Raw genomic sequence first — 13,984 nt, 5'->3', positions numbered from 1 at the left:
ACCCAGCTGAGAGGTGAACCAAGGACACACTGAACTGAAGGCCTGTATGCTGACCATTCAGCCAAGGAGCCAGACATTAATTTTAATTTCCATTCTGGGAATAAAAACTAGTGAGAGGTACTGTATGTCGTGTTCACTGGGCCCCGACTGAGTCTGGCATTACTTTCATGAACTTTTACTAGTTTTTTTTCTTTTATTTTTTCTGACAGATGCTGACCATGACAGTCTTTAGTTTTTTTGTCTTTTATAGCTTTCACTTGCTTAGCTTGCTATTCTTTTCATTAAAGTGTCAGAACCCTTCAATTTCCTCCTTCAGTTGTTCTTATGAAGATCTATAATCCCAATGTTTGTCCCTTAAAACAATAATTACCAGCATCAGCTCCATTATCGCTTAACGAATAGTGAGTTCACAGTGTTAAAAGCTCTATCAGGAATAAAAACATTTCACAGCAAGCTGAACTAAAGGTCATTCTTACCCTGGCCTCCTTCTCCACTGTCCTGGGGACAATGTGCGACTGTGGGATAGCTCGTCCTCTTTCACGCAAGGCTGGGTGCAGCAGGTCGGGGCGAAGGTGTGGAGGACGCTCCTGGCGGTGATGTCCTGTATTCAAAATAATATATATTTCAAAATCAATTTTAAAGTTCTTTTGGAACCAATTGTAGGACCTAGAAATTTATTTATATTCACTCATTTTTACTTAAATTAACAACTTTAAGACTGACTCACTAGTTACCATATTAATACCTTAGAGCATAAAATAGGTTTGAAATAAGACTGCACCATTGGATGTTACTATTAAAATATTAAAAACTACATAATATCAAATTGGCAATAGTCAATGTGAACATAACTTTAGATAGGTTTAGTGTAGCAATTGTAGTTACTTAAATAATATTCATGGTAGTCCCAAATGCTAAGTTAGGCACCCACAACAATAACAAACTCAACAAAAGATGTGAAAATGTAAACATTTCCCACTGGACATTTTAGATTGTGGAAATCATAATTCTAAAGAGATAACATGGATGGAAAGGAAATCAATATTCTCAATTTAAAAGGAAATAAACATTAGTTGCTCCAATTTTGTATCTATTTATGCCATTGGTGTATGATATACAATAAGGTATATCAACAATTAATAATGTGAACTGATCAATATAGGCCTATCAATATAATTGATCAGTCATCTATCTAGGACCCAAACTAACAAGAAAAGCAGTACTGAGATCTATTAGTGCACACATGATGGTTGCTATTTAACATGCTAGGATTTCTAGGAAACCATATCAATCAATCAATCAATCAATCAATCAATCAATCAATCAATCAATCAATCAATCAATCAATCACTGCCAATCTGCATTTAGGGCAGTCACCCAGGTGGCAGAGTCCCTATCTGTTGTTTTCCTAGCCTTTTCTTAAATGATTGCTACAAAATTGGAAATTTATTGAACATCTCCCTTGGTAAATTATTCCAATCCCTAACTCCCCTTCAAAAAAACAAATATTTGCCCCAATTTGTCCTCTTGAATTCCAGCTTTATCTTCATACTGTGATATTTCCTACTTTTAAAGACAAAACGCAACCTTACTCGTCTACTGATGTCATTTCACACCATCTCTTCACTGACAGCTCGGAACATACCACGTATTGTGTCGGTGCAACGTGAAGCAACTAGAAAACAAAACAAAAAAAGCACCCACATATGATATGGATGTTGATTCCCATAGGGAACCTGAAATATTTGTGCCGAATGAGTAAACTTTCCTCCAAGTCTTCCCAGCCCAAACTTTGAAACATTTTTCTAACGCTACTCTTTTGTCGGAAATCACCAAGAACAAATCGAGCAGCTTTCCTTAGGATTTTTTCCAGTTCTTGAATCAAGTAATCCTGGTGAGAGTCCCATACACTGGAACCATACTCTAGTTGGGATCTTAGCAGAGACTTATATGCCCTCTCCTTTACATCCTTACTCATCATCATTTCCCAACTCCAGTTTCCCGGGTGTGGTGTATAAGTGCTCGCCATCTCCTTCTGTTTTCATTTACCTTCTGATCCAGTACATCCTCCCATTTGTACCCTCATAACCATGTGCAGAGATCTGTCCCCTTTATTTACAATCAAATTTATGTGATTACCCCAATGAAGATCTTTCCTTATATTAACACCTAGGTACTTACAATGATCCCCAAAAGGAACATTCACCCCATCAATGCAGTAATTAAAACTGAGAGGACTTTTTCTGTTTGTGAAACTCAAAACCTGACATTTAACCCTGTTTATCATCATACCATTGCCTACTGTCCATCTCACAACACTATCTAAGTCATTTTGCTGTTGCTCACAATCTTGTAACTTATTTATTACCCTGAACAGAATAACATCATCTGCAAAAAGCCTTACCTCTGATTCCACTTCTTTACACAAATCATTTATACATATAAGAAAACAAAGGTCCAATGATACTGCGTTGAGGGATTACCCTCTTAATTATTACAGGGACAGATAAAGCTTCACCTATTCTAATTCTCTGAGTTCTATTTTCTAGAAACAGAGCCACCAATTCAGTCACTCTTTTGTCAAGTCCAATTGCACTCATTTTTGCCAGTAGTTTCCCGTGATCTACCCTATCAAATGCCTTAGATGGGTCAATCGTGATACAGTCCATTTGACCTCCTGAATCCAGGATATCTGCAAACTTATATCTTGTTGGAATCCTACAAGTTGAGCTTCAGTGGATTAACCTTTCCCAAACCAGAACTGCCTTCTATCGAACCAGTTATTAATTTCGCAAACATGTCTAATATAATCAGAAAGAATGCTTTCCCAAAGCAATGCATGTCAAACTGACTGGCCTGTAAATTTCAGCTTTATGTCTATCACCCTTTCCTTTATACACAGGGGCTACTATAGCAACTTTCCATTAATTTGGTATAGCTGCTTTATGCAAATAATAATCAAATAAGTACTTCATATATGGTAGTATATCCCAACCCATTGTCTTTAGTATATCCCCCAAAACCTTATCAATTCCAGCTGCTTTACTAGTTTTTAACATGTATCTTACTGTAAATGTCATTGTTATCATAGGTAAATGTTAATAATTCTTAAGTATTAGTCACCTCCTCTATCTGGACATTATCCTTGTAACCAACAATCTTTACATACTGCTGACTGAATACTTCTGCCTTTTAAAGATCCTCGCATACACACTCCCCTTGTTCATCAATGATTCCTGGACTGTCCCTCTTGGAACCTGTTTCTGCCTTAAAATACCTATACATACCCTTCCATTTTTCACTAAAATTTGTATGACCGCCAATTATGCTTGCCATCATGTTATCTTTAGCCAACTTCTTTGCTAGATTCAATCTCCTAGTAAATTCCTTCAATTTCTCCTTACTTCCACAGCCATTTCTAACTATTTCTTTCCAACCTGCACCTCTTTCTCAGTCTCTTTACTTCTCTGTTATAGTGGATCTTTACCATTCCTTACCACTTTTAAAGGCAAACCTGTTTTCACATTCCTCAACAATTGCTTTAAACCCATCCCAGAATCTGTTCACATTTTTATTTAGGGCCTATAGTTTTTCACTGATCATAGTTGCATTTTAAAAACTCCCTCATGCCTGTTTTATCAGCCATTGGGTACTGCCTAATAGTCCTAATTTTAATACTTTCCTTTCTATCACATTTATTTTGAACTACGACAAAAGCAGCTTCGTGATCACTAATACCATCTATTACTTCCGTTTCTCCATTGAGCTCATCTGGTTTTACCAGCATCACATCCAGAATAGTCTTCCCTCTAGTTGGTTCCATCACTTTCTGAATCAGATGCCTTTCTCATATTAACTTATTTGCCATTTGTTGGTCATGCTTTCTGTGTTCACATTACCTTTCCAATTGACATTTGGTAAATTGAGATCACCTGCTACAATCACGTTCCTGTTCATATTGTTGCCCACATAGCTGATTATCTTATCACATAATTCTGAATCAGCGTCAGCGCTACCCTTTCCTGGTCTGTACACTCCAAAGACATCAAGTTACGGTTTAAGTGAAGGCCATAATAAAGTAAGAATCCTCTCTTTCAAGATAGTACTTCATTCTGCTTGATGGAGCTTTCTGGAAAACCATTCAAGATATCAAAATGAAAATAAGCCTGGATAATCCAGCTTCTCAGCTATGGTGATATTCAGCTGAAATTGTCCAGCTATGTTCGTGCCAACCTGTTGCAATGGAACACCACAGATAGGAGACATACATACACATGTAAAACAACTACAATTTTATTAATAAATATTATCTCAATAATGGCAAAAGCATTTATTATATAAACTGTATTAGAATTTATGTTAAAAAAGCACAGCATTAATTCACATTCAATTTAGTAGCCTACACCACAACCACACACTGTTAGTGAACAATGCCTGAATAAAACCTTACTTGGCATGTGTAGTTCTCCAATTCTCATTCTTCTTGGAGTCCCTAAGGCTCCTAATGTAATACCAAAGTTCACTTTCAAGCATACCGAGTGATTATAAGTCCGTATGTCATCCAGCATTTGTTTATAAGAACGCCCTAAGCGTACTCTTTCATTCAGGAAGTCTGTGATGTCAACATCACATTTGTTCAGAACCTCTGTTCTACATGTATTAACAATGTCTTTTGATAATTTTCCTTGTTCAAATGTTTGACTCAACTTTGGATCAAATTCATCATATCTATGTAAAATGTTTCCACACATTTCCATCATAATTTTTATTGCATTAACATCATTTTCAAAGATGACATCACAGCATGCTGCAAGAAAACATAACAAACCTGTAACATGATTTCTATCAACAGCCTCTTCAAAATTTACTTCTAAACACCAAAAGTTGTTGCAACTCTTCTCTGCTGGGACCTACCAAGCTGAAATAAATTGACTGAATCTTATAATGGTGTATAGGTTAATTTACAATATATTTTATCCAAGGTCTATGATGATAAATTTGATGAATCATCACAAAAAGGATCAAATAATGCAGACCCACAATGCAGTATAGAATTTAAAAAACATTTTTACACCAATTAAACTATATTTACTTGCACCTGTAACTCATGTGTCTCGATAAATCATGATTAGTTTGTTTCAACACTGCATCAAAGATTCATATGCTCAGGTAGGCCTAAGCCAACAAGATGGGAATATATGAAGGTAATCCCAAAAATAAGGTCTCTAATTTTTTTATAATAACATAGACCTATTTATTTCTACAATGGTTTACATCATTTTAGAGCTTGAACATTTAGCTATTTTTCTACATAATCCCCATTTCGGTCGATGCATTTTTGTAGACGATGTGACAGTTTTTGTACGCCCATGTCATACCAGCTCACCACCATGCTGTTCAGGAAGTTGCGAACTTCATCTTTCACCTTGTTGGTGTTGGCACCCATCTTGCACACACCTCCCGGTATTTCAACTTTTCCATTAAAATTCTGTGAGCGGCGCTTCGGGAAACCTCAGGAACCAAGGTGCGAGCGGGGGAAACACTCTTCACAATATTGTGACCAACAGCCACACGAACAGAGTTTGGTACCATAGTTATAAAAAATAGGAGACCTTATGTTTGGGATTACCCTCGCATATGTAGCCTAACAAAGGAAAAACATGAAAAGCAGTGAATTACCAGGTAAGATCACGTTGATAAGAAAGGCCAACCTGTACAATGAAAGACTACCTAGGCCTCCGAATCTAATAATGAATTGTGTTAGGAAAATAATAAAAATGATGGCAGAATGACAGAAGATATTACAAAGAAGAGCCTAATACAAGCAAGACAGAGTTATGCCACCAAGCCGGAGCACTGAGATCGCCACATGCACGCTTTGTAAATTGAAAGTTTCGGGGGGAGGGATAAATATATTTACGAAGTGTGCGTTTTGCATTCAGCATCAATTTGGTGCTTTCAGTGTTATGGAAGAATATTTCCACGTTTAATACCTAATTTAGCCTATATTGGATAGACATAATATTCAATACTAGGGGAATTTTGATACCTGTTGAATAAATAGCCAGCTCATATATTTGCACCTCATCTTGTTGGACAGAAGTAACTTTGAAATGACAGGTAGATGGTGGTGATGTACCAAGTGAGTGACTATGCATTTTGGGTCACGTAGCCAACAGCTTGCATTCAGGAGATGGTCGGTTCGAACCCCACTGTCGGCAGCCGTGAAGATATTTAACGTCAAAAACTTCATTTTAGGGTCCGTATTGAATCGATATTTGTATTCAAATAGTAAAAGATGGGGTATTAGGATCCATCTATTCAATACTAAATTAGGTGATAAGTTATTAAGCCATCACATATTCATTTATTCAAACTTATGGTACCGGTTTCGGCAAAAATGACTGCCATCAGCAGCCTAGGAAATCTTAATAAAGACATTCAAAAGAATGACATTGACATATACTAGTAATTTAAAAAGATATTCATGCAAGTTAAAAATATTTACAAATGTTACATAGTTGTCATTAAGCATTTACATAATGAGGTGTACACCATAGCAATTATATAGTAAAAAAGTTAACAAACTAGAAAAATTATTTGAACTTTGAAGTTTTTCTAGTTAACTTAAAATTAATCAAGGCCATAGTCGCTTCCTTCCCAGTCCAAGCAATTTCCCATCCTTTTGTCACCATAAGACCTATCTGTATTAGTGCGCCATAAAAATAAAATCTGACATGGATAGTCCGAGTTTCATTGATGGAAAAAATTTCACCATCAACTGTTGGCCGGCAGGGTAGGAGAGATGGTGGTATACAATTTATAATCATAACACTGCATGTAAAAAGCCTGGATCCAATTCCAAACTTCTCCACAGTGTTCACATAGAGAAATGAAATGGCATATGGCTTTTAGTGCCACGATGTGTCCGACGACTTTGACTCGCCGGGTGCAGGTCTTTTGAGTTGACGGCCGTAGGCGACCTGCGCATCATGATGAGGATGAAATGATGATGAAGACGACACATACACCCAGTCCCCGTGCCAGGGGAATTAACCAATTATGGTTAAAATTCCCGACCCTGCTGCGAATCGAACCCTTGAACCCTGTGACCAAAGGCCAGCGAGGGCATAAGACACTATTGACGGTAATTCATCTGCTGGATGGGGATGTCAAGCCTTCAGCAGACCCCGCAGCATTATTTTACAGGACTAGTCTAGGTGCCAACACCATGTTTCACCCTCTCCCTATATCATCATCATCATCATCATCATCATCATCATCATCTCGCACCCAGACACGTCGATAACCCATGGGCCAAACCTGCCCTCGGACACTCCCGGCACTAAAAGCAACATGATAAATAAATAAATAAATAAATAAATAAATAAATAAATAAATAAATAATGTACTATTACTACAAGAGATAACCTGCCTGGTGGCCATGATTGTTAAGACATCAAGTCTTTAGATCCAACATCGTGGTTTGCAGGCATGAGTCCCAATGAAGGAAAAACTTTCATCATTAGAATTTTGGCCAGCAGGATAGGAGAGGTGTTGGTATGGGACGATAAGCTTCGAGCAGACAGGAGAAGACAGGGTTTCACCCTCTCCCTACCTCATTCTCATAATCATAGCTTCCTCTGAGGAGTGGTAGAGTGTCGGCCTCTGGACCTTAATATCGTGGGTTCAAACCATGCAGAGGTACACAGACTTTTAAAGGGCAGAAAAAAGTCGTCAGCCTAAGGACTGGCGAAGTGAGATTCAACCCCTCACAAAATGAGAGTATGAAGAAAAGAAAGGGAGTGGACAGGAACCAGAGGGAGAATAGAGATCTCCAAAGATCTCTCAAAGTTAAACTCTGGGAGAAGTCTTAACAACAGAGGGTCAAACATGGATTCCATGAAAAGTGCAACCTTGGCAAGTTTTCGAAAACTATAAAAAAAAAAAAAAAATAGTGGTATGTTTAACTATATGAACAGTAGGGCCTACATATTATAAATAAGCAAACAATTTTACTTTAATTTGTCCTTACTATTATCTCCCTTAATCTTCTATCATTTTGCCAATTTTGCTCAGTTATGTTTTCTGTCAACTGTGTCCCGTTACAATTCCTGCAACACCCGTTACACTCAAAATAGTAAAATAACAAGAAAAACAGTGATTGTCCTTTTTGAAAAAAAAAAAAAAATGTTTAGTTTTTCAAGAGTTTCTTCAGTCTGCAATAACATTTGCAAGTTTCCATTAGCTGTTACCTCACATAGTTTAGGCCTATTGATTTTCACCATCAACCTCAACAGGTGGGTTTGCATTGGTGTAACACCTGTTACAGTACGTTTTTTTTTAATATTTAAAATAAAGGGAAAAGTTTCATTTCGGAAAATAATAGCCCACAGTACATACAAAAGTAGAGGCATCTATTGCAATTGATGCAATTTTGATCAAAAAGAGGAAATTAACAAGCAAAACTGAATGGAATTAATGCCAGAGTCAATTGGCATTTGTGATCATCAGAGATTTCACCAGTTCTTAAGTGTAAAATATAAAACAAGGATATCTTTTACAGTATCTATGATACTATCACTGGTTTATTCATCCATAAGACCATAAAATAATACCTACAATGTACAAGTAATGATGCTGGACATTAAGAATGAAGCTACTGAGCAAGTGGCTGTGTGGTTTGGGTTACATAGCTATCAGCTTGCATTCGGGAGATAGTGGGTTCGAAACCCACTGTTGGCAGCCCTGAAGATGGTTATCCGTGGTTTCCCACTTTCACACCAGGCAAATACTGGGGCTGTACCAGCCACGGTCACTTCCTTCCTACAACTAGCCCTTTTCACACCCATCGTCACTATAAGACCTATCTGAGTCGGTGCGACGTAAAGCAAATTGAATTAAAAAAGAATCAAGCGCACACAGGATATATACGACAAGATTTCCAAAGACTGAAATGCAGCTATTGGGCCAAGAGTGTCTGAACACCTTCCAAACTAACTGAGGTACAATATGCTACCAGCTATAGTGTTTACTACAACTACTACTACTACTATTACTATAAAACAAAGCATTCAGGTGGTACACTGGCTGAACCTTCCACTACAGAAGTATCTCTGTACTTATGAAGACATTTTCTAATCATACACCCTTCTCGGGACACTGACCTTGATATCAATTAATATTGCAGGTTTGTCAGCAAGTAAGGAAGAATTACTTAGCCAACTTTGCTAAAATATAAATGTGACATACTTTGCATAGAGGAAACACACAGGGATACAGATCAACGGCATCCTAAAATAAATGGTATGCAGCTAGTGATAGAACATTCTCAATGACAATATGGCAGTGTAATGTTTATCAATCCAAACATACAGGAAATCTCGAAAGCTCAAACTGAAAGAGGTGATATAGAGGTTTTGACCATAGAATTGAGTAATTGTACAATAACATCACTGTACAAACAGCTGCCTCTGTGGATCCGTGGTAGAGTGTCGGCCTCCGGTTCCCAAGATAGCGGGTTCAAACCCGGCAGAGGTAGTCGGATTTTTGAAGGGCGGAAAAAAGTCCATTCGACACTCCATGTCGTACGATGTCGGCATGTAAAAGAACTCTGGTGATACATTTGGTATTTACCCGACAAAATTAATTAAATCTCAGCCATAGACGCCCAAGAGAGATCCGGTTTACTCTAGGTCCGCTAGATGGCAGACAGAGTAAACCGGAACGTCGAAATTGACGAGCAGACAGCCAGATGGCGTCAAATCGAAATGTCTGCAAACGGTAGCTGAGGCCATACGATTATTATTATTATTACTGTACAAACCACCAAACACCAATTTCATCTTTGAAGAACCAGTAAGTTTTCGGAATCAAGAAGTGAAACTCGTAATAGGCAACAGCTTCAGCAGTATCTCAGGACATGCAAACGATAAAGGAGAGGGAGTTCTGGTTTTCATGTTAATTGACGCTCCTTCCCGAGAGCAAGATTCCTCCCTCTTTTAATAATGCAAGGTGGAAGCATAGTTATTATCTGAATCTCACCTTTACCAGCAATGAAATACATCAAAAGCATATACAGTAAAGAGCATATGCTCAGGCATTCCAAATATGCAGTTTCAACCTATATGTGCCAGGTAATGACAGCGATCTGGCCACAAAGAGTCCTTTTTTGATGTGGAGGTCCAATTTCAAGAAAACAGACTGTGACAAATTTGTCAGAACTGAATGAAAGTGTATTAAAACTCAGTCCTGTTCCTGAGTCTTATGATTTTGTGAATGAAAGATGACAGGGAAAACCAGGAGTAAAATGTCTCGCCTCTGCTTTGGCTAGCACAAATCTCACATGGAATGACTGGTATTTGAACCAAGGAACCCAGCAGTGAGAGGCCAGTGCGCTGCTGCTTGAGCCATGGAGGCTCAAGTTTATTTTTATATTTTAGCCAATTTTTAATGTTTATCTTTTTGGATTTCTTGTTATTAATTTTCACATAGCTGAAGATGTCCCCCACATATGGACAAAACATATAGGCCTACTGTACCGGTAAATGATTTTGTAACTCTATTCTTTTCTGAATATTAATTTATATTGAGAAAGGTCCCCTTCTCTTTTACTTAACATCAATGTTATTGTCAATATGGACTAAAAATGAAATATACTGTATTTCTTGGAATACATTTGGAAAACATCAGGTTTCCAGGCAGTAGCTGAATAGTTTAAGTAGCCATTCCAGGGCTTTCACACTGAAGTTTTTAATCTTTTCCACACAGATGTCATCCAATCCATCTACTTCGCCTACTTTACACCGGCCAGTGGCCACTTTCAACTCGTCATGATGGAAGTGATGAGGAAAGTTATTCTTCTCAAGTTCTTTCATTCTGCTTATCTTAAATTTTGTTTTTCTTAGGTATTTTTCATGCTTACTATTTATTAATAATTAATGAGCTGTCGTGTTGGCAGACACATTAGAATGTAGCAGAGTCGTAGTAGGGACGTCTCCCTATCTGTTTCTTTCATAGCTTAATCCAGGTTCCTCTTTTGGCTACTGATATAGTTGAGAGTAGAACTTCTCCAGCTTTCAGTGTTTGTGCACTAAAAGGGTCCTTGTTGATAAAAAATGCTAGGGAGTCTTCTAGTTTTCTTGCTGATTCTGGTGTTAATCCTTAGCGGGTTCTGCAGCCTCGTGATTTGAAAGTAGTGAGCTTGAATCAAGGTGCAAGTCATGGGTTCAATCCCAGCTGAGGTAGTCCACTTTTGAAGGGTGGTCAAAAATCTCGTATAACTCTTGGCACATACAATTTACAATGACTTGTAACTCTTGGCATGTAAAAGATCTCCGGTGGTGCAGTCAATGGTCACATTAGAAAATTAAAATTCACCAAGCCATTGGAACCATCCAGTAGAATTCTGGTTTCACTGCTTGACAGCCCCACAACCAGAATATACCACTTCAAAACATCTGTAACTCATCAACTGAGATCTTATCATTACCAGATAGATAGATATAGGCCTAAATGAATGTACGTACACATACCTAAATACAATCTAACCCCTTATGCCCACCGCAACAAGGTCAATAATCTGATATTTAATATGAAGTAATCACTATATTTTTAATATAGAGTAGCTAGCAACCATTAAGGCATATTATTAATGCTTTTTGCATTGCACTGACAGACAGGTCTCATGGCGACGATGGGATAGAAAAGTGCTGGAACTGCGAAGCAAGTGGCAATGACCATAATGTACAGCATTGGGTAAAACTTTGGTTACGGGTTCGTGAAACATAGTTTTCAAATTCGACACGGCAGCGGCTCCAATGAACTCACGATACACTCAAAAGGCCTGCTAAAGTTTGTACATTATACACTGGCCAGTGACAAACAGGAAAGATAGGTTAGAGATACCGAATGATTTTTTCTTCTTCTTGCTCTGCGCACAGCAATTGTGTTGGGACATAGGCAGCCTTTCAAAGAGAGTATGGCCCTAAAGGTGCCACTGTTTTGTGACAGTGATTGGCCTAGACACTATACAAAATGTGAAGTAATGATCAAATGACTTAACTCTGCAGATACAACGTGCTGGCTGAGAGTACAAACTGGTGAAGCCGCCATGTCTGTTTCAAACTCTGTGCTTGTCTTATTTTCACTGAATGTAGTAAACCTGAGGCCACACATTATGCAAGCTCTACAACCACTGCCTTCATGACAGCTGATCACAGATGACCAATAAGAACAAAGAAAATTGTCACATATTGTACTTTCAGGCTCTTAGGTTTTAATTCTTCTATATAAGTAAGAATACTTTCTTTGGGGCAGGTTGGTAGGTTCTTGGTAATCGAGGATGGATCTTTCTTCTCTAGTACAGGTATCGCAAAACACTTTTTTCCTTCAATTTTAACTTGTGAACTGCTTACCGAATTACTACATCTGTCTGGTGAAAATGGAAAACCATGGAAAACTATTTTCAAGCTACTCTTAACAAAGCAAATAAGAATTTATTCAGGAAAGGATTCCTAAATATTTACCCTTCACCAAGAACACTTTAAATTGGCAGCCACTGTTCAAGAGTTTTACCTAAAGCATGAACATAAACAGTTCATAATTGTGAAAATTTAAAATTCATCAAAATGGCCTAGCAATGTTGTTAACAAGCATGCCCAATCAAAATACACAAACTCTTAGTGTCCTCAGACATAATTTAGATTCATTCACTCCTGGCCCTATCATTAGCAACTATGGTCTAGTGGGGGCCTGATAGTACCGGTAATCGAGATAGTTGCTTTAGGGGGCAAAAACTTATGTTATTATTAGCACCTAAATAAGGACTCGAAGTGACCTCAAAGAGTACCAGAGTCAAACTATTCTGCCGTCATATTTTATCCTCTAGAATTAAACGAAGCATAAACGTACTAATTACTACGTGGTGTTGCTTTGGAGACATCCCAAACCTCTATTATTCAAGATTAAACATGGGCTAGTTTAGCCTAGGCCCTTCACTACAAGTGTAGTGGGGACAACTAAGCAGCTGTTCGACATCGACAGTCTACTTTTGATCACAAAATAAACAATTCATTGTACTTTATGTAACTAATTCAGTAAAACGTCATGCAGACTTGGTAAAAATGTCAAGTGAACCCGAGTGACGTAAGATGTCAAGTATCTTCCAACCGATACATGTCACTCAACACTCTTTGTCATTAAATAATATATATTTTTACAGATTACTTTGCAAGAGTACCCACAGAATTCACGGATATTGGCATTCTGACATACCTGCTGAACTATCCATAGGGCTTCGAGGCGCAAAAGATGCTTGGAGCATTGGGTAGAATAACTTCGGCCACAGAACGGCAAAACAACCAACCACTATTGCCAGAATTAGCACAGTCTTCGCAGTCCCAAACTCAACAGCCATTTTCGAATATTTAGCAATCGTAATATTAATATCTAACAGAAATAGTTACTCGTATTTTAATGTCGTCTGCTGGATCCCCAGCGGGAGCGTTCCACTCGCCGACATATCCACTCAACTTACCGAGATGTTCTACATCAGGGAATGTATATATTTATTCTTTACTCCGTGTTATACAGTAGGCTACTTTCTAGAAAGCTTACAAATTCTGAAAGAGTAACTCAAATTGATTTCACTTTTTCTTTCTGACGGAAACATCTGGCTGTCTATTCTCTCAGGATATAAATATTATGGGATTAAGAGATATAATACTTTTCAGATGAATATAATTTATTCATTCATTCATTCTTACATTTCAATTAATTTCAACGAAGCTGGAGGGGCGTGCTGGCCCATCCCTACTGTCCTTCTCATACAGAGGTATTCTGGTGGACACTAACATACATACATATTGTACCAGGAAAAATATGCTCTATTTCATAAATGTTTTATTGCGCACAAATGTGCATGGAAAAAAATTCTTATGAACAGTCGTCTGCACAGAATTTTGTTAAGGATTCTATTCTCAGT

At 37.8% G+C, this 13,984-nt stretch overlaps 1 protein-coding gene across 6 annotated transcripts in view; it reads right to left on the bottom strand.

The window, feature by feature from the left end:
* Positions 1–13,532, bottom strand: part of RIC-3 (RIC3 acetylcholine receptor chaperone) — a 292,250-nt gene extending 278,718 nt beyond the window's left edge. For 5 of the 6 annotated variants that reach the window (XM_068227672.1, XM_068227674.1, XM_068227673.1 and 2 more), the window contains exons 1-3: positions 13,276–13,532; positions 4,451–4,807; positions 477–601 (exon numbers count right to left, since the gene is read on the bottom strand). In XM_068227672.1, the coding sequence (XP_068083773.1) occupies positions 477–601; positions 4,451–4,807; positions 13,276–13,417 (624 nt within the window). In that variant the 5' untranslated portion in view covers positions 13,418–13,532. The remainder of the gene's footprint in view (positions 1–476; positions 602–4,450; positions 4,808–13,275) is intronic. The other variant, XM_068227677.1, reaches the window with a different exon arrangement.
* Between the last annotated feature and the right edge of the window lie 452 nt (positions 13,533–13,984).

This window comes from Anabrus simplex, chromosome 5 (assembly GCF_040414725.1).
Source record: "Anabrus simplex isolate iqAnaSimp1 chromosome 5, ASM4041472v1, whole genome shotgun sequence".
Classification (NCBI taxonomy): Eukaryota; Metazoa; Arthropoda; class Insecta; order Orthoptera; family Tettigoniidae; genus Anabrus; species Anabrus simplex.
Note: the sequence above shows the minus strand (reverse complement) of the source record. Positions and strands in the feature narration are given on the sequence as shown.